Source organism: Thermobia domestica, chromosome 6, assembly GCF_964235325.1.
Source record: "Thermobia domestica chromosome 6, izTheDome1.hap1.1, whole genome shotgun sequence".
Classification (NCBI taxonomy): Eukaryota; Metazoa; Arthropoda; class Insecta; order Zygentoma; family Lepismatidae; genus Thermobia; species Thermobia domestica.
This window is the reverse complement of record NC_137459.1, coordinates 298,560,326-298,581,936: the sequence shown is the minus strand read 5'-3', so window position 1 is coordinate 298,581,936 and position 21,611 is coordinate 298,560,326. Positions and strand designations below refer to the sequence as shown.

The 21,611-nt window shown below is 37.5% G+C and overlaps 1 protein-coding gene across 1 annotated transcript; it reads right to left on the bottom strand.

Annotated features, from left to right (window-relative positions):
- Positions 1 to 3,290: 3,290 nt before the first annotated feature.
- LOC145687593 (uncharacterized) lies at positions 3,291 to 3,764 on the bottom strand. Its single transcript, XM_081761059.1, has one exon. It carries the CDS (start codon positions 3,762 to 3,764, stop codon positions 3,291 to 3,293), a length of 474 nt encoding a protein of 157 aa, XP_081617185.1.
- Between the last annotated feature and the right edge of the window lie 17,847 nt (positions 3,765 to 21,611).

Genomic DNA, 21,611 nt, shown 5'->3' with positions numbered 1-21,611 from the left:
TTTTGTTGTTATCCTTAGAATAGTTATAATTTGTTAGCTTGCCAAAATCGGTACTCTAATAAGTTAATTTACAGTTGAGTAATTAGTAAAAAAAAATGTCAACTGAAGAATACTTTCTTTCGTGACTGTAGTGGAGTTTGATAGCTTTTGATTGAAATAGCATCCCAATTGTCTCATAATACTGAATTAACAGTGGATATTTTTAGTGCTACCACTGCACAGTGGACAAAAAAAGCATCTAACCGAAAAAAAATAATGTGTACAATGAATCGGCCGACATTAAACCAATTATGTAATTCGTATACAAATGAATATGTAGTCTTATTTAAGCGTCTATAATGCCATATAGTATGACTGGACCATACCTTTTTGTAGTACTGAAAAGTTTTGGATTGTGTTGAAAGTTATATGCAAAGTCTTTCTATGTCAATAAAGTGGCAAATGTTGTACGAAACGTATTACAATTCCTGCATGCAATTAGAAACAGTGTGACAAAAATAAATGTAGGCACAAGTATAGTACAAACACAATAATCCAAACAATAATATTACATATTAATTTGAATATGCATTTAAATAAGAATATAGCAACTAAAAAAAAAAAAAAAAAACAGGAGCATAGCTAACTGAACGTTCTTTTAAAACGCCGAGTTGTGTTCCGTCATTCGTGGACCCGCTACCTCTCAGTTTAGGTTTATCGACGAGGAAATTCATTATTTGACGTAATCATTCGGTAACTTCAAGTTTTCATGTTTTATAGGCGTTGTTGTCAGGTAAACTTCTCATTTGCCACTTTCTCACCTCAAGCCTGTATGAAATGTAGATAATACACTCGAAAAATCGTACCAAGGCATGCAACACAGATACGCCTAAACGATAATTTCCGGATCATGTTCCGTTTGCTTGTTTGCCAAGTCCAAATTGTTCATTTTAGAAACTTAGCTTTGCACACATAGCAATATTGTAAGGGAGTGTCTGTCAAAGTACTGAATATCTTTCCATCCACCATAATCATTGTCATGTGTGTCATCACGGACACATCCATTTCATTCACGGTAACTGTTGTTGGATGAAGTTCTGATACCTGTCGTTCAATGATATCAATATATCTTGCCTTGCTGATTCTTGTATCTCCTCCTTGTATGGACAACTCCAAAAGTGCATTACCACCTGCAATTCTCCATTTCCTGCAATAGCAGGTAGCCCAAAAATAGAGTCGTTGGGGTGGTTGAGAATTAGAAAGGCATTGGACCAAACATGACTTTCCTTACAAATATATCAGTGTGGCAAACTGCAAATAAGATAATAAAATAAATGACTGTTAAGAATGTTTTCTTATCGTGAAAGCAATGTATGACATAGATAGTTACAAAATAATGATCGTACTTAAGCAGTTCAATCAAGATAAATGGTAAGAAATATATATGACAGGAAAGTGATCTCTCACCTTCTTCAAAGAAAATCTCGTGTAAAAGAAAAAGGTTACGTAATGTAAAGCTTTAATATAAAAGGCTAACAACACAAAAACAAACATCGAAACGAAACGGAAAGAGAGACACACAGAATAAGAGACACAAGTGGCGTACCAAACTTCCGAGACTCACATGCAAGATAAAGAAATGAGACCCTAGTTGTAAACTAGGTTGTTATAATAATGTTAATTATTTTTATTATTAATAGTAGTAGTAGTAGTAGTAAGAACTAGCCGGAAAATAAAAGTAGTTATACTTCCCCTTAATACAAAACTATTGTAATTTACCTTTTTTTCTCTTTCTGACTGCCATCACAAATCAACGACAATACACATATTTAACATAGTAGAGTACTATACTCTATAATTTTTTACAACTAAGCAAACTGGAAAATGAAATTTCTGTGATATTAAAGTGGAATGTTCTACAAAAATAATCATAATTCATTGCCCTTATTTCTATCTGTATCTTTGCCACAGACTGAGAGCTACAAGACTAATAGAACTAGAAATGAGAGACTCAGACTAAAAGACTTCTGCATTTTGATGTGATTGTTATTTCTTTAAATATAAAACCCCTATTCCGGGCTAATTCTGGCTACCAGCGTTTCACGGTAATCGGTACCCGAAAGTGGAAATTTGTCGACCCTCAAATTTCGACAGTTTGTTAAAAGAGATTTCACATTTCATGTTGCTATTTCCTTGTTAGGAAAACACTTCTGGTTGGTTCTATTCATGTTGAAATACTAAAACATACACACTCCACATTAAAAAATTGCGACAGCTAAATCAAGTAGCTATGCCACTCAATATACACCTTCTTATCCCATAATCATGTCTCTCTCCCTTACTAAAATCAGCAACAACATGAGCATAATTCTAATTTCAAAATATACATGTATTAGTATCAATAAAGCGAAGGAACAAAAATGAGACGAAACAAGCTTGATAAGTCATGTAGGGAGAAACTTAAACACATCTGAATGAAAAATTGAAACCAATAGATATATGTTAAGATAAGGGAGCACAGATAAAAATATTGGATTTAAACATAGCAAGAAAATAAGCTAGCATTATAAAGTTTCGTTTCCTGAAATCTAACAGTAATATAGAAATAAGGTCTTTTTTATATTTTTCAGAATTATTCGAATATATAGAGTATGCTTGAAAAATTCATTAAGACACTTTCGTAATGAATACCAAACTTGGTGGTCAAATTAAATTCTCAATTTTCAGTGAAACTGTGGACTTGCGAGACACGTCTAGGATCATGACTAAAGTTTAAATATGCTTTGCATGGCTCGGTTGCAAACTCGATAGTGTTCGATAAAGTTCTTCTCGGGCAATCAGCCAGGTGAAAACTGGTGGATAGGCCAACATTTCGAGAACTGTTATCGTTCTCATCATCAGGGCAATTATGTAGAGATCAGCGGACGTAAGTAATATATACTCTGGACTGGCGAAAATGCTGGTTCCTGATTGGCTGATTCCATCTGAAGACTGGAGCTGTGGTTGGCTGGCTATGTTCCGTAGTCCGTGGTATTGATTGGCTGAGGGTTATCTGGGTGTTTGTGTGTCGTTTTCTTTGCTGTGGTACTGATGACCGGGTTCCACAGGGGGCTGAGTTGAAATCCAGTGTCTCTGTTAACGTTGTCCGGTTCATGAAGTATGGCAAGAGATTCGGTTACTATCCTGGTCCAGTAATTGGTGCTCTTGGTAATGATGGATGTGTCCTTAAATAAAACTTTATGTCCTTCAGTTAAACTGTGTTCAGCTAAACCTGATTTTTCTGGATGGAATAATCTAATGTAATTTTCGTGTTATCTACAACGTTGTTCAATGGTGCGTCCTGTTTGTCCTATATAAGCCTTTCCGCATTCACAGGGTATACGATACACGCCTGGTGTTTTTAAGCCCAAGTCATCTTTGATCGGGCGAAGTAAGTTTCTGATTTTTGGTGGCGGGTTGTGTATGGTCTTGATGTTGTGTTTTTTCAGAATCCGGGAGATCTTTCCAGAAAGTTGTCCAGTGTATGGTAAAACTGCAATACCCAATGTTTCTTCAGTTTCTTCTTTGGATTTCCTCTGTTCAGAAAAGGTCCTTTTCTGGGCCAAACTGATATCACGCTTCTTGTAATTATTCTGGAGTAGCGTCTTCTTGAGATGATCCAGTTCCCGAGGGAGGGATTCTTCGTCTGAGATGTCTTCCGCTTTATGTGCTAGTGTGGTGATGACGGTGTTTCGCTGTGACTTATGATGAAAACTGTTGCCATTGAAATAGAGGTCAGTTTTCATCATAAGTCACAGCGAAACACCGTCATCAGCACACTAGCACATAGAGCGAAAGACATCTCAGACGAAGAATCCCTCCCTCGGGAACTGGATCATCTCAAGAAGACGCTACTCCAAAATAATTACAAGAAGCGTGATATCAGTTTGGCCCTGAAAAGGACCTTTTCTGAACAGAGGAAATCCAAAGAAGAAACTGAAGAAACATTGAGTATAGCAGTTTTACCATACACTGGACAACTTTCTGGAAAGATCTCCCGGATTCTGAAAAAACACAACATCAAGACCATACACAAACCCCCACCAAAAATCAGAAACTTACTTCGCCCGATCAAAGATGACTTGACCTTAAAGACACCAGGCTTCTATCGTATACACTGTGAATGCGGAAAGGCTTATATAGGACAAACAGGACGCACCATTGAACAACGTTGTAGAGAACACGAAAATTACATTAGATTATTCCATCCAGAAAAATCAGGTTTAGCTGAACACAGTTTAACTGAAGGACATAAAGTTTTATTTAAGGACACATCCATTATTACCAAGAGCACCAATTACTGGACCAGGATAGTAACCGAATCTCTTGCCATAGTTCACGAACCGAACAACGTTAACAGAGACACTGGATTTCAACTCAGCCCCCTGTGGAACCCGGTGTCACGGTATAGTTTTACCCCCTTAAATTTTTACCCCCGGGTAAAACTGTCCCGGGAAATTTTTACCCCCCTGCCATATTATTCATACTAGCGTACATAGGTAAAGGTTTACTACATATATGACACCTACATCCCTCACTAAAACCAACAACAAAATTTCACCTCCCCCAACAATTCCAACAATGAGAAACAGAAGGGGGGTAAAACTGTCCCGGGAAATTTTTACCACCTGCCATATTATTCATACTAGCATACATAGGTAAAAGTTTACTACATATATGACACCTACATCCCTCACTAAAACCAACAACAAAATTTCACCTGCCCCACAATTCCAACAAAGAGAAACAGAAGGGGGTAAAACTGTCCCGGGAAATTTTTACCCCCCTGCCATATTATTCATACTAGGGTACATAGGTAAAAGTTTACTACACACATGACATCTACATCTCTCACTAAAACCAAAACAAAATTTCACCTTCCCAAAAATTCCAACAATGAGAAACAGAAGGGCGTAAAACTGTCCCTGGAAATTTTTACCCCTCTGCCATATTATTCATACTAGCGTACATAGGTAAAAGTTTACTACATATATGACACCTACATCCCTCACTAAAACCAAAACAAAATTTCACCTCCCCCAACAATTCCAACAATGAGAAACAGAAGGGGGGTAAAACTGTCCCGGGAAATTTTTACCCCCCTGCAATATTATTCATACTAGCGTACATAGGTAAAAGTTTACTACATATATGACACCTACATCCCTCACTAAAACCAACAACAAAATTTCAGCTCCCCAGCAATTAAAACAATGAGAAACAGAAGGTAGGTAAAACTGTCCCGGGAAATTTTTACCACCTGCCATATTATTCATAATAGCGTACATAGGTAAAAATTTACTACATATGTGACACCTACATCCCTCACTAAAACCAAAAAAAAATTTCACCTCCCCCAACAATTCCAACGATGAGAAACAGAAGGGGGGAAAAACTGTCCCGGGAAATTTTTAACCCCCTGATACATTATTCATACTAGCGTACATAGGTAAAAGTTTACTTCATATATGACACCTACATCCCTCACTAAAACCAACAACAAAATTTCACCTGCCCCAACAATTCCAACAATGAGAAACAGAAGGGGGGTAAAACTGTCCCGGGAAATTTTTACCCCCCTGCAATATTATTCATACTAGCGTACATAGGTAAAAGTTTACTACATATATGACACCTACATCCCTAACTAAAACCAACAACAAAATTTCAGCTCCCCAGCAATTAAAACAACGAGAAACAGAAGGTAGGTAAAACTGTCCCGGGAAATTTTTACCACCTGCCATATTATTCATAATAGCGTACATAGGTAAAAGTTTACTACATATGTGACACCTACATCCCTCACTAAAAAAAAAAATTTCACCTCCCCCAACAATTCCAACGATGAGAAACAGAAGGGGGGAAAAACTGTCCCGGGAAAATTTTAACCCCCTGATACATTATTCATACTAGCGTACAGAGGTAAAAGTTTACTTCATATATGACACCTACATCCCTCACTAAAACCAACAACAAAATTTCACCTGCCCCAACAATTCCAACAATGAGAAACAGAAGGGGGGTAAAACTGTCCCGGGAAATTTTTACCTCCCTGCTATATTATTCATACTAGCGTACATAGGTAAAAGTTTACTACATATATGAAACTACATCCCTCACTAAAACCAACAACAAAATTTTACCTCCCCCAACAATTCCAACAATGAGAAACAGAAGGGGGGTAAAACTGTCCCAGGAAATTTTTACCCCCCTGCCATATTATTCATACTATGGTACATAGGTAAAAGTTTACTACATATGTGACACCTACATCCCTCACTAAAACCAAAACAAAATTTCACCTCCCCCAACAATTCCAACAATGAGAAACAGAAGAGCGGTAAAACTATCCCGGGAAATTTTTACCCCCCTGCCATATTATTCATACTAGGGTACATAGGTAAAAGTTTCCTACATATATGACACCTACATACCTCACTAAAACCAACAACAAAATTTCAGCTCCCAACAATTTCAACAATGAGAAACAGAAGGGGGGTAAAACTGTCCCAGGAAATTTTTACCACCTGCCATATTATTCATAATAGCGTACATAGGTAAAAGTTTACTACATATATGACACCTACATCCCCCACTAAAACCAACAACAAAATTTCACCTACTCCAACAATTCCAACAATGAGAAACAGAAGGGGGGTAAAACTGTCCCGGGAAATTTTTACCCCCCTGCCATATTATTCATACTAGCGTACATAGGTAAAAGTTTACTCCATATATGACACATACATCTCTCACTAAAACCAACAACAAAATTTCATCTCCCCCAAAGATTCCAACAATGAGAAACAGAACGGGGTAAAACTGTCCCGGGAAATTTTTACCATCTGCCATATTATTCATAATAGCGTACATAGGTAAAAGTTTACTACATATATGACACATACATCCCTCACTAAAACCAACAACAAAGTTTCACCTCCCCAAAAATTCCAACAATGTGAAACAGAAGGGGGGTAAAACTGTCCCGGGAATTTTTTACTCACCTGATACATTATTCATACTAGCGTACATAGGTAAAAGTTTACTACATATATGACACCTACGTCCCTCACTAAAACTAACAACAAAATTTCACCTGCCCCAACAATTCCAACAATATGAAACAGAAGGAGGGTAAAACTGACCCGGGAAATTTTTACCACCCTGCCATATTATTCATACTATCGTACATAAGTAAAAGTTTACTACATATATGACACCTACATCCCTCACTAAACCAACAACAAAATTCCACCTCACCCAACAATTACAACAATGAGAAACAGAAGGGGGGTAAAACTGTCCCAGGGAATTTTTACCGTCCTTCCACATTATTCATACTAGCGTACATAGGTAAAAGTTTACTACATATGACATCTACATCTCTCGCTAAAACCAAAACAAAATTTCACCTTCCCAAAAATTCCTACAATGACAAACAGAAGGGCGTAAAACTGTCCCTGGAAATTTTTACCCCTCTGCCATATTATTCATACTAGCGTACATAGGTAAAAGTTTACTACATATATGACACCTACATCCCTCACTAAAACCAAAACAAAATTTCACCTCCCCCAACAATTCCAACAATGAGAAACAGAAGGGGGGTAAAACTGTCCCGGGAAATTTTTACCTCCCTGCAATATTATTCATACTAGCGTACATAGGTAAAAGTTTACTACATATATGACACCTACATCCCTCACTAAACCAACAACAAAATTCCACCTCACCCAACAATTACAACAATGAGAAACAGAAGGGGGTAAAACTGTCCCGGGAAATTTTTACCCCCCTGCCATATTATTCATACTAGGGTACATAGGTAAAAGTTTACTACACATATGACATCTACATCTCTCGCTAAAACCAAAACAAAATTTCACCTTCCCAAAAATTCCAACAATGAGAAACAGAAAGGCGTAAAACTGTCCCTGGAAATTTTTACCCCTCTGCCATATTATTCATACTAGCGTACATAGGTAAAAGTTTACTACATATATGACACCTACATCCCTCACTAAAACCAAAACAAAATTTCACCTCCCCCAACAATTCCAACAATGAGAAACAGAAGGGGGGTAAAACTGTCCCGGGAAATTTTTACCCCCCTGCAATATTATTCATACTAGCGTACATAGGTAAAAGTTTGCTACATATATGACACCTACATCCCTCACTAAAACCAACAACAAAATTTCAGCTCCTCAGCAATTAAAACAATGAGAAACAGAAGGTAGGTAAAACTGTCCCGGGAAATTTTTACCCCCCTGCCATATTATTCATACTATGGTACATAGGAAAAAGTTTACTACATATGTGACACCTACATCCCTCACTAAAACCAAAACAAAATTTCACCTCCCCAACAATTCCAACGATGAGAAACAGAAGGGGGGTAAAACTGTCCCGGGAAATTTTTACCTCCCTGCTATATTATTCATACTAGCGTACATAGGTAAAAGTTTACTACATATATGACACCTACATCCCACTCTAAAACCAAAACAAAATTTCACCTCCCCCAACAATTCCAACAATGAGAAACAGAAGAGGGGTAAAACTGTCCCGGGAAATTTTTACCCCCCTGCCATATTATTCATACTAGGGTACATAGGTAAAAGTTTCCTACATATATGACACCTACATACCTCACTAAAACCAACAACAAAATTTCAGCTCCCAACAATTCCAACAATGAGAAACAGAAGGGGGGTAAAACTGTCCCAGGAAATTTTTACCACCTGCCATATTATTCATAATAGCGTACATAGGTAAAAGTTTACTACATATATGACACCTACATCCCTCACTAAAACCAACAACAAAATTTCACCTACTCCAACAATTCCAACAATGAGAAAAAGAAGGGGGGTAAAACTGTCCCGGGAAATTTTTACCCCCCTGCCATATTATTCATACTAGCGTACATAGGTAAAAGTTTACTGCATATATGACACATACATCTATATATATAAAAGAGAACGTACAAATCCTTTGTTAGCTCATCACGCTAATACGGCTGAACCATTTTCTTTCATTTTTGGGGGGTTATTAAGATTTGGACCCTAGATGGTTTTTATCATATCACTTTAATTTTCAATTACCAGTGTCTTGAGATAATTGACCATTCAGGTGTCCATAACGTAGAAATCCTTTGTTAGCTCATCTTAGCTAAATCTAACCGTATTTATATGCAACCCACATGACCGTGTCACTCGGCGGGTTAACATAAATGACAGGCGATATAATGTTAACATTTACTGCAATCTTCTATGGTTTTTATCATATCACTTGAAAGCGAAAAAGTAAAAATTATCTAAGTAACAAAGTTTATTGCGTTCCGGGGTGACCCCAGCGAAGCGGGGTGAACGCTGCTAGTCTCTCACTAAAACCAACAACAAAATTTCATCTCCCCCAAAGATTCCAACAATGAGAAACAGAACGGGGTAAAACTGTCCCGGGAAATTTTTACCATCTGCCATATTATTCATAATAGCGTACATAGGTAAAAGTTTACTACATATATGACACATACATCCCTCACTAAAACCAACAACAAAATTTCACCTCCCCAAAAATTCCAACAATGTGAAACAGAAGGGGGGTAAAACTGTCCCGGGAATTTTTTACTCACCTGATACATTATTCATACTAGCGTACATAAATAAAAGTTTACTACATATATGACACCTACGTCCCTCACTAAAACTAACAACAAAATTTCACCTGCCCCAACAATTCCAACAATGAGAAACAGAAGGGGGTAAAACTGTCCCGGGAAATTTTTACCTCCCTGCCATATTATTCATACTAGGGTACATAGGTAAAAATTTACTACAAATATGACACCTACATCCCTCTCTAAAACCAACAACAAAAATTCACCTCCCCCAACAATTCCAACAATGAGAAACAAAAGGGGGGTAAAACTGTCCCGTGAAATTTTTACCCCCCTGCCATATTATTCATACTAGCCTAGATAGGTAAAAGTTTACTACATATATGACACCTACATCCCTCACTAAAACGAACAACAAAATTTCACCTACCCCAACAATTGCAACAATGAGAAACAGAAAGGGGGTAAAACTGTCCCGGGAAATTTTTATCCCTCTGTCATATTATTCATACTAGGGTACATAGGTAAAAGTTTTCTACATATATGACACCTACATCCCAAACTAAAACAAAAAAAAATTCACTCCCCCAACAATTCCAACAATGAGAAACTGAGGGGGGGTAAAACTGTCCCGGGAAATTTTTACCCCCTACCATATTATTCATAATAGCGTACATAGATAAAAGTTTACTACCCATATGACACCTACATCCCTCACTAAATCCAACAACAAAACTTCACCTTCCCAAACAATTCAACAATGAGAAACAGAAGGGGGGTAAAACTGTCCCGGGAAATTTTTACCCCCCTGATACATTATTCATACTATCGTACATAGGTAAAAGTTTACTACATATATGACACCTACATCCCTCACTAAAACCAACAACAAAATTTCACCTGCCCCTCAATTCCAACAATGAGAAACAGAAGGAGGGTAAAACTGACCCGGGAAATTTTTACCACCCTGCCATATTATTCATACTAGCATACATAAGTAAAAGTTTACTACATATATGACACCTACATCCCTCACTAAACCAACAACAAAATTTCACCTCACCCAACAATTACAAGAATGAGAAACAGAAGGGGGGTAAAACTGTCCCAGGGAATTTTTACCACCCTTCCACATTATTCATACTAGCGTACATAGGTAAAAGTTTACTACATATGACACCTACATCCCTCACTAAAACCAACAACAAAATTTCATCTCCCCAATAATTCCAACAATGAGAAACAGAAGGGGGTAAAACTGCCCGGGAAATTTTTACCACCCTGCCGTATTATTCAACTAGCGTACATAAGTAAAAGTTTACTACATATATGACAACTATATCCCTCACTAAAACCAACAACAAAATTTCACCTCCCCCAACAATTCCAACAATGAGAAACAGAAGGGGGGTAAAACTGTCCCGGGAAGTTTTCCCCCCCTGCCATATTATTAATACTAGCGTATATAGGTAAAAGTTTACTACATATATGACACCTACATCCCTCACTAAAACCAACAACAAAATTTCACCTACCCCAACAATTCCAACAATGAGAAACAGAAGGGGGGTAAAACTGTCCCGGGAAATTTTTACCACCTGATACATTATTCATACTAGCGTACATAGGTAAAAGTTTACTACACATATGACACCTACATCCCTCACTAAAACCAACAACAAAATTTCACCTCCCCCAACAATTCCAACAATGAAAAACAGAAGGGGGGCAAAACTGTCCCGGGAAGTTTTTACCCCCCTGCCATATTATTCATACTAGCGTACATAGGTAAAAGTTTACTACATATATGACACCTACACTCTTCACTAAAACTAACAACAAAATTTCACCTCCCCCAACAATTCCAACAATGAGAAAAAGAAGTGGGGTAAAACTGTCCCGGGAAATTTTTACCCCCTTGCCATATTATTCATACTAGCATACATAGGTAAAAGTTTACTACATATGACACCTACATCCCTCAATAAAACCAACAACAAAATTTCACCTCCCCCAACAATTCCAACAATGTGAAACAGAAGAGGGGTAAAACTGTCCCGGGTAATTTTTACCCGCTGCCATATTATTCATAATAGCGTACATAGGTAAAAGTTTACTACATATCTGACATCTACATCCCTCACTAAAACCAACAACAAAATTTCACCTCCCCCAGCAATTCCAACAATGAGAATAAAAAAGGGGGGTAAAACTGTCCCGGGAAATTTTTACCCCCTGATACATTATTCATACTAGCGTACATTGTTAAAGGTTTACTACATATATGACACCTACATCCCTCACTAAAACCAACAACAAAATTTTTCCTGCCCCAAGAATTCCAACAATGAGAAACAGAAGGGGGGTAAAACTGTCCCGGGAAATTTTTACCACCCTGCCATATTATCCATACTAGCGTACATAGGTAAAAGTTTACTACATATATGACAACTACATCCCTCACTAAAACAAACAACAAAATTTCACCTCCCCCAACACTTCGAACTATGAGAAACAGAAGGGGGGTAAAACTGTCCCGGAAAATTTTTACCCCTCCGCCATATTATTAATACTAGCGTACATAGGTAAAAGTTTACTACATATATGACACCTACATCCCTCACTAAAACCAACAACAAAATTTCATCTCCCCCAACAATTCCAACAATGAGAAACAGAAGGGAGGTAAAACTGTCCCGGGAAATTTTTACCCCCCTGCCATATTATTCATAATAGCGTACATAGGTAAAAGTTTACTACATATATGACACCTACATCCCTCACTAAAACCAACAACAAATTTTCACCTACCCCAACAATTCGAACAATGAGAAACAGAAGGGGGGTAAAACTGTCCCGGGAAATTTTTAACCCCCTGATACATTATTCATACTAGCGTACATAGGTAAAAGTTTACTACATATATGACACTTACATTCCTCACTGAAACCAACAACAAAATTTCACCTCCCCCAACAATTCCAACAATGAGAAACAGAAGGGGGGTAAAACTATCCCGGAAAGTTTTTACCCCCCTGCCATATTATTCATACTAGCGTACATAGGTAAAAGTTTACTACATATATGACACCTACATCCCTCACTAAAACCAACAACAAAATTTCACTTCCCCCAACAATTCCAACAATGAGAAAAAGAAGTTGGGTAAAACTGTCCCGGGAAATTTTTACCCCCTGCCATATTATTCACAGTAGCGTACATAGGGAAAAGTTTACTACATATATGACACCTACATCCCTCTAAAACCAACAACAAAATTTCACCTGCCCCAACAATTCCAACAATGAGAAACAGAAGGGGGTAAAACTGTCCCGGGAAATTTTTACCCCCTTCCATATTATTCATACTAGCGTACATAGGTAAAAGTTTACTACATATATGAAACTACATCCGTCAGTAAAACCAACAAAAAAATTTCACCTCCCCCAACAATTCCAACAATGAGAAACAGAAGGGGGGTAAAACTGTCCCGTGAAATTTTTACCCCCTTGCCATATTATTCATACTAGCTTACATAGGTAAAAGTTTACCACATATATGACACCTACATCACTCACTAAAACCAACAACAAAATTTCACCTTCTCCAAAAATTCCAACAATGAGAAACAGAAGAGGGTAAAACTGTCCCGGGAAATTTTTACCCCCTGCCATATTATTCATACTAGCGTACATAGGTAAAATTTTACTACATATATGACACCTACATCCCTCACTAAAACCAACAACAAAATTTCATCTCCCCCAAAAATTCCAACAATGAGAAACGGAAGGGGGCAAAACTGTCTCGGGAAGTTTTTACCCCCCTGCCATATTACTCATACTAGGGTACATAGGTAAAAGCTTACTACACATATGACACCTATATCTCCCACTAAAACCAAAACAAAATTTCACCTCCTGAAAAAATTCCAACAATGAGAAACAGAACGGGGTAAAACTGTCCCTGGAAATTTTTACACCTCTGCCATATTATTCATACTAGCGTACATAGGTAAAAGTTTACTACATATATGAAACCTACATCCCTCACTAAAACCGAAACAAAATTTCACCTCCCCAAAAATTCCAACAATGAGAATCAGAAGGGGGGTAAAACTGTTCCGGGAGATTTTTACCCCCTGCCATATTATTCATACTAGCGTACATAGGTAAAAGTTTACTACATATATGACACCTACATCCCTCACTAAAACCAACAACAAAATTTCAGCTCCCCAACAATTCCAACAATGTGAAACAGAAGGTAGGTAAAACTGTCCCGGGAAATTTTTACCACCTGCCATATTATTCATAATAGCGTACATAGGTAAAAGTTTACTACATATATGACACCTACATCCCAAACTAAAACCAAAAAAAATTCACCTCCCCCAACAATTCCAACAATGAGAAACTGAAGGGGGGTAAAACTGTCCCGGGAAATTTCTACCCTCGACCATATTATTCATAATATCGTACATAGATAAAAGTTTACTACATATATGACACCTACATCCCTCACTAAAACCAAAACAAAATTTCACCTCCCCCAAAAATTCCAACAATGAGAAACAGAAGGAGGGTAAAACTGACCCGGGAAATTTGTACCACCCTGCCATATTATTCATACTAACGTACATAGGTAAAAGTTTACTACATATATGACACCTACATCCCTCCCTAAAACCAACAACAAAATTTCACCTCCCCCAACAATTCCAACAATGAGAAACAGAAAGGGGGTAAAGCTGTCCCAGGAAATTTTTACCCCCTTTCCATATTATTCATACTAGCGTAAATAGGTAAAAGTTTACTACATATGACACCTACATCCCTCACTAAAACCAACAACAAAATTTCACGTCCCCCAACAATTCCAACAATGAGAAACAGAAGGGGGGTTAAACTGTCCCGGGAAATTTTTACCCCCTGCCATATTATTCATACTAGCGTACATAGGTAAAAGTTTACTACATATATGACACCTACGTCCATCACTAAAACCAAAACAAAATTTCACCTCTCCCAAAAATTCCAACAATGAGAAACAGAAGAGGGGTAAAACTGTCCCGGGAAATTTTTACCCCCTGCCATATTATTCATACTAGCGTACATAGGTAAAAGTTTACTACATATATGACACCTACATCCCTCACTAAAACCAACAACAAGATTTCAGCTCCCCAACAATTCCAACAATGAGAAACAGGAGGTAGGGAAAACTGTCCCGGGAAATTTTTACCACCTGCCATATTATTCATAATAGCGAACATAGGTAAAAGTTTACTACATATATGACACATACATCCCTCACTAAAACCAACAACAAAATTTTCCCTCCCCAACAATTCCAACAATGAGAAACAGAAGGGGGTAAAACAGTCCCGGGAAATTTTTACCCCCCTGATACATTATTCATACTAGCGTACAAAGGTAAAAGTTTGCTACATATATGACACCTACATCCCTCACTAAAACTAACAACAAAATTCCACCTGCCCCAACAATTCCAACAATGAGAAACAGAAGGGGAAAAACTGTCCCGGAAAATTTTACCCCCTGCCATATTATTCATAATAGCGTACATAGATAAAAGTTTACTACATATATGACACCTACATCCCACTCTAAAACCAACAACAAAATTTCACCTCCCCCAACAATTCCAACAATGAGAAACAGAAGGAGGGTAAAACTGTCCTGGGAAATTTTTACCCCAATGCCATATTATTCATACCATCGTACATAGGTAAAAGTTTACTACATATATGACACCTACATCCCTCACTAAAACCAACAACAAAATTTCATTTACCCCAATATTCCAACAATGAGAAACAGAAGGGGGCTAAAACTGTCCCGGGAAATTATTACCCCCTACCATATTATTCATAATAGCGTACATAGGTAAAAGTTTACTACATATATGACACCTACATCCCTCACTAAAACCAACAACAAAATTTCATTTACCCCAACAATTCCAACAATGAGAAACAGAAGGGGTTAAAAGTGTCCCGGGAATTTTTTTTACCTCTGCAATATTATTCATACTAGGGTACATAGGTAAAAGTTTACTACACATATGACACCTACATCTCTCACTAAATCCAAACAAAATTTCACCTCCCGAAAAAATTCCAACAATGAGAAACAGAACGGGGTAAAACTGTCCCTGGAAATTTTTACCCCCCTGCCATATTATTCATAATAGCGTACATAGATAAAAGTTTACTACATATATGACACCTACATCCCGCTCTAAAACCAACAACAAAATTTCACCTCCCCCAACAATTCCAACAATGAGAATCAGAAGGGGGTAAAACTATTCCGGGAAATTTTTACCCCCTGCCATATTATTCATACTAGCGTACATAGGTAAAAGTTTACTACATATATGACACCTACATCCCTCACTAAAACCAACAACAAAATTTCAGCTCCCTAACAATTCCAACAATGAGAAACAAAAGGTAGGTAAAACTGTCCCGAGAAATTTTTACCACCTGCCATATTACTCATAATAGCGTACATAGCTAAAAGTTTACTACATATATGACACATACATCCCTCACTAAAACCAACAACAAAATTTCCCTTCCCCAACAATTCCAGCAATGAGAAACAGAAGGGGATAAAACTGTCCCGTGAAATTTTTATCCCCTTGATACATTATTCATACTAGTGTACATAGGTAAAAGTTTGCTACATATATGACACCTACATCCCTCACTGAAACTAAGAACGAAATTTCACTTCCCCCAACAATTCCAACAATGAGAAACTGAAGGGGGTTAAACTGTCCCGGGAAATTTCTACCCCCTACCATATTATTCATAATAGCGTAAATAGATAAAAGTTTACTACATATATGACACCTACATCCCTCACTAAAACCAACAACAAAATTTCAACTTCCGCAACAATTCCAACAATGAGAAACAGAAAGGGGGTAAAACTGACCCGGGAAATTTTTACCACCCTGCCATATTATTCATACTAGCGTACATAAGTAAAAGTTTACTACATATATGACACCTACATCCCTCTCTAAAACCAACAACAAAATTTCACCTCCCCCAACAATTCCAACAATAAGAAACAGAAGGGGGGTAAAACTGTCCAAGGAAATTTTCCCCCCTTCCATATTATTCATACTAGCGTACATAGGTAAAAGTTTACTATATATGACACCTACATCCCTCACTAAAACTAACAACAAAATTCCACCTGCCCCAACAATTCCAACAATGAGAAACAGAAGGGGGAAAAACTTTCCCGGGAAATTTTTACCCCCCTGCCATATTATTCATAATAGCGTACATAGGTAAAAGTTTACTACATATATGACACCTACATCCTTCAGTAAAACCAACAAAATTTCAACTTCCGCAACAATTCCAACAATGAGAAACAGAAAGGGGGTAAAACTGTCCCGGGAAATTTTTACACCCCTGATACATTATTCATACTAGCGTACATAGGTAAAAGTTTACTACATATATGACACCTACATCCCTCACTAAAACCAACAACAAAATTTCACCTCCCCCAACAATTCCAACAATGAGAAACAGAAAGGGGGTGAAACTGTCCCGGGAAATTTTTACCCCCCTGATACATTATTCATACTAGCGTACATAGGTAAAAGTTTACTACATATATGACACCTACATCCTTCACTAAAACCAACAACAAAATTTCACCTCCCCCAACAATTCCAACAATGAGAAACAAGGGGGGTAAAACTGACCCGGGAAATTTTTACCACCCTGCCATATTATTCATACTAGCGTACATAAGTAAAAGTTTACTACATATATGACACCTACATCCCTCCCTAAAACCAACAACAAAATTTCACCTCCCCCAACAATTCCAACAATAAGAAACAGAAGGGGGGTAAAACTGTCCCAGGAAATTTTCCCCCCTTCCATATTATTCATACTAGCGTACATAGGTAAAAGTTTACTATATATGACACCTACATCCCTCACTAAAACTAACAACAAAATTCCACCTGCCCCAACAATTCCAACAATGAGAAACAGAAGGGGGAAAAACTTTCCCGGGAAATTTTTACCCCCCTGCCATATTATTCATAATAGCGTACATAGGTAAAAGTTTACTACATATATGACACCTACATCCCTCAGTAAAACCAACAACAAAATTTCAACTTCCGCAACAATTCCAACAATGAGAAACAGAAAGGGGGTAAAACTGTCCCGGGAAATTTTCACCCCCCTGATACATTATTCATACTAGCGTACATAGGTAAAAGTTTACTACATATATGACACCTACATCCCTCACTAAAACCAACAACAAAATTTCACCTCCCCCAACAATTCCAACAATGAGAAACAAGGGGGGTAAAACTGACCCGGGAAATTTTTACCACCCTGCCATATTATTCATACTAGCGTACATAAGTAAAAGTTTACTACATATATGACACCTACATCCCACCCTAAAACCAACAACAAAATTTCACCTCCCCCAACAATTCCAACAATAAGAAACAGAAGGGGGGTAAACTGTCCCAGGAAATTTTCCCCCCTTCCATATTATTCATACTAGCGTACATAGGTAAAAGTTTACTATATATGACACCTACATCCCTCACTAAAACTAACAACAAAATTCCACCTGCCCCAACAATTCAAACAATGAGAAACAGAAGGGGGAAAAACTTTCCCGGGAAATTTTTACCCCCTGCCATATTATTCATAATAGCGTACATAGGTAAAAGTTTACTACATATATGACACCTACATCCCTCTCTAAAACCAACAACAAAATTTCGCCTCCCCCAACAATTCCAACAATGAGAAACAGAAGGAGGGTAAAAGTGTCCCGTGAAATTTTGATCCCCCTGCCATATTATTCATACTAGCGTACATAGGTAAAAGTTTACTACATATATGACACCTACATCCCACACTAAAACCAACAACAAAATTTCATTTACCCCAACAATTCCAACAATGAGAAACAGAAGGGGGGTAAAACTGTCCCGGAAAATTTTTACCCCCCTGATACATTATTCATACTAGCGTACATAGGTAAAAGATTACTACATATATGACACCTACATCCCTCACTAAAACCAACAGCAAAATTTCACCTGCCCCAACAATTGCGACAATGAGAAACAGAAGGGGGGTAAAACAGTAACGGGAAATTTTTACCACCCTGCCATATTATTCATACTAGCGTACATAAGTAAAAGTTTACTACATATATGACACCTATATCCCTCATTAAAACCAACAACAAAATTTCACCTCCCCCAACAATTCCAACAATGAGAAACAGAAGGGGGGTAGAACTGTGCCCGGAAATTTTTACCCCCTTCCATATTAATCATACTAGCGTACATAGGAAAAAGTTTACTACATATGACACCTACATCCGTCACTGAAACCAACCACAAAATTTCACCTCCCCCAAAAATTCCAACAATGAGAAACAGAAGGGGGTAAAAGTGTCCCGGGAATTTTTTTACCCCTGCAATATTATTCATACTAGGGTACATAGGTAAAAGTTTACTACACATATGACACCTACATCTCTCACTAAATCCAAAACAAAATTTCACCTCCCGAAAAAATTCCAACAATGAGAAACAGAACGGGGTAAAACTGTCCCTGGAAATTTTTACCCCTCTGCCATATTATTCATACTAGCGTACATAGGTAAAAGTTTACTACATATATGACACCTACATCCCTCACTAAAACCAAAACAAAATTTCACCTCCCCCAAAAATTCCAACAATGAGAATCAGAAGGGGGTAAAACTGTTTCGGGAAATTTTTACCCCCTGCCATATTATTCATACTAGCGTACATAGGTAAAAGTTTACTACATATATGACACCTACATCCCTCACTAAAACCAACAACAAAATTTCAGCTCCCCAACAATTCCAACAATGAGAAACAAAAGGTAGGTAAAACTGTCCCGAGAAATTTTTACCACCTGCCATATTACTCATAATAGCGTACATAGCTAAAAGTTTACTACATATATGACACATACATCCCTCACTAAAACCAACAACAAAATTTCCCTTCCCCAACAATTCCAGCAATGAGGAACAGAAGGGGGTTAAACTGTCCCGGGAAATTTCTACCCCCTACCATATTATTCATAATAGCGTACATAGATAAAAGTTTACTACATATATGACACCTACATCCCTCAGTAAAACCAACAACAAAATTTCAACTTCCGGAACAATTCCAACAATGAGAAACAGAAAGGGGGTAAAACTGTCCCGGGAAATTTTTACCCCCCTGATACATTATTCATACTAGCGTACATAGGTAAAAGTTTACTACATATATGACACCTACATCCCTCACTAAAACCAACAACAAAATTTCACCTCCCCCAACAATTCCAACAATGTAAACAAGGGGGGTAAAACTGATCCGGGAAATTTTTACCACCCTGCCATATTATTCATACTAGCGTACATAAATAAAAGTTTACTACATATATGACACCTACATCCCTCCCTAAAACCAACAACAAAATTTCACCTCCCCCAACAATTCCAGCAATAAGAAACAGAAGGGGGGTAAAACTGTCCCAGGAAATTTTCCCCCCTTCCATATTATTCATACTAGCGTACATAGGTAAAAGTTTACTATATATGACACCTACATCCCTCACTAAAACCAACAACAAAATTTCACCTTCCCCAACAATTCCAACAATGAGAAACAGAAGGGGGGTAAAACTGTCCCGGGAAATTTTTACCCCCTGCCATATTATTCATACTAACGCACATAGGTAAAAGTTTACTACATATATGACACCTACATCAATCACTAAAACCAACAACAAAATTTCATTTACCCCAACAATTCCAACAATGAGAAACAGAAGGGGGGTAAAACTGTCCCGTGAAATTTTTATCCCCTTAATACATTATTCATACTAGCGTACATAGGTAAAAGTTTACTACATATATGACACCTACATCCCTCACTAAAACCAACAGCAAAATTTCACCTGCCCCAACAATTGCGACAATGAGAAACAGAAGGGGGGTAAAACAGTCCCGGGAAATTTTTACCACCCTGCCATATTATTCATACTAGCGTACATAAGTAAAAGTTTACTACATATATGACACCTACATCCCTCGTTAAAACCAACAACAAAATTTCACCTCCCCCAACAATTCCAACAATGAGAAACACAAGGGGGGTAGAACTGTGCCCGGAAATTTTTACCCCCTGCCATATTATTCATAATAGCGTACATAGGTAAAAGTTTACTACATATATTACACTTACATCCCTCACTAAAACCAAAACAAAATTTCACCTCCCCCAAAAATTCCAACAATGAGGATCAGAAGGGGGTAAAACTGTTCCGGGAAATTTTTACCCCTTGCCATATTATTCATACTAGCGTACATAGGTAAAAGATTACTACATATATGACATCTACATCCCTCACTAAAACCAACCACAAAATATCAGCTCCCCAACAATTCCAACAATGAGAAACAAAAGGTAGGTAAAACTGTCCCGAGAAATTTTTACCACCTGCCATATTACTCATAATAGCGTACATAGCTAAAAGTTTATTACATATATGACACATACATCTTTCACTAAAACCAACAACAAAATTTCAATTTCCCCAACAATTCCAACAATGAGAAACAGAAGGGGGGTAAAACTGTCCAGGGAAATTTTTACCCCCTGCCATATTATTCATACTAGCGTACATAGGTAAAAGTTTACTACATATATGACACCTACATCCCTCACTGAAACCAACAACAAAATTTCAGCTCCCCAACAATTCCAACAATGTGAAACAGAAGGTAGGTAAAACTGTCCCGGGAAATTTTTACCACCTGCCATATTATTCATAATAGCGTACATAGGTAAAAGTTTACTACATATATGACACCTACATCCCAAACTAAAACCAAAA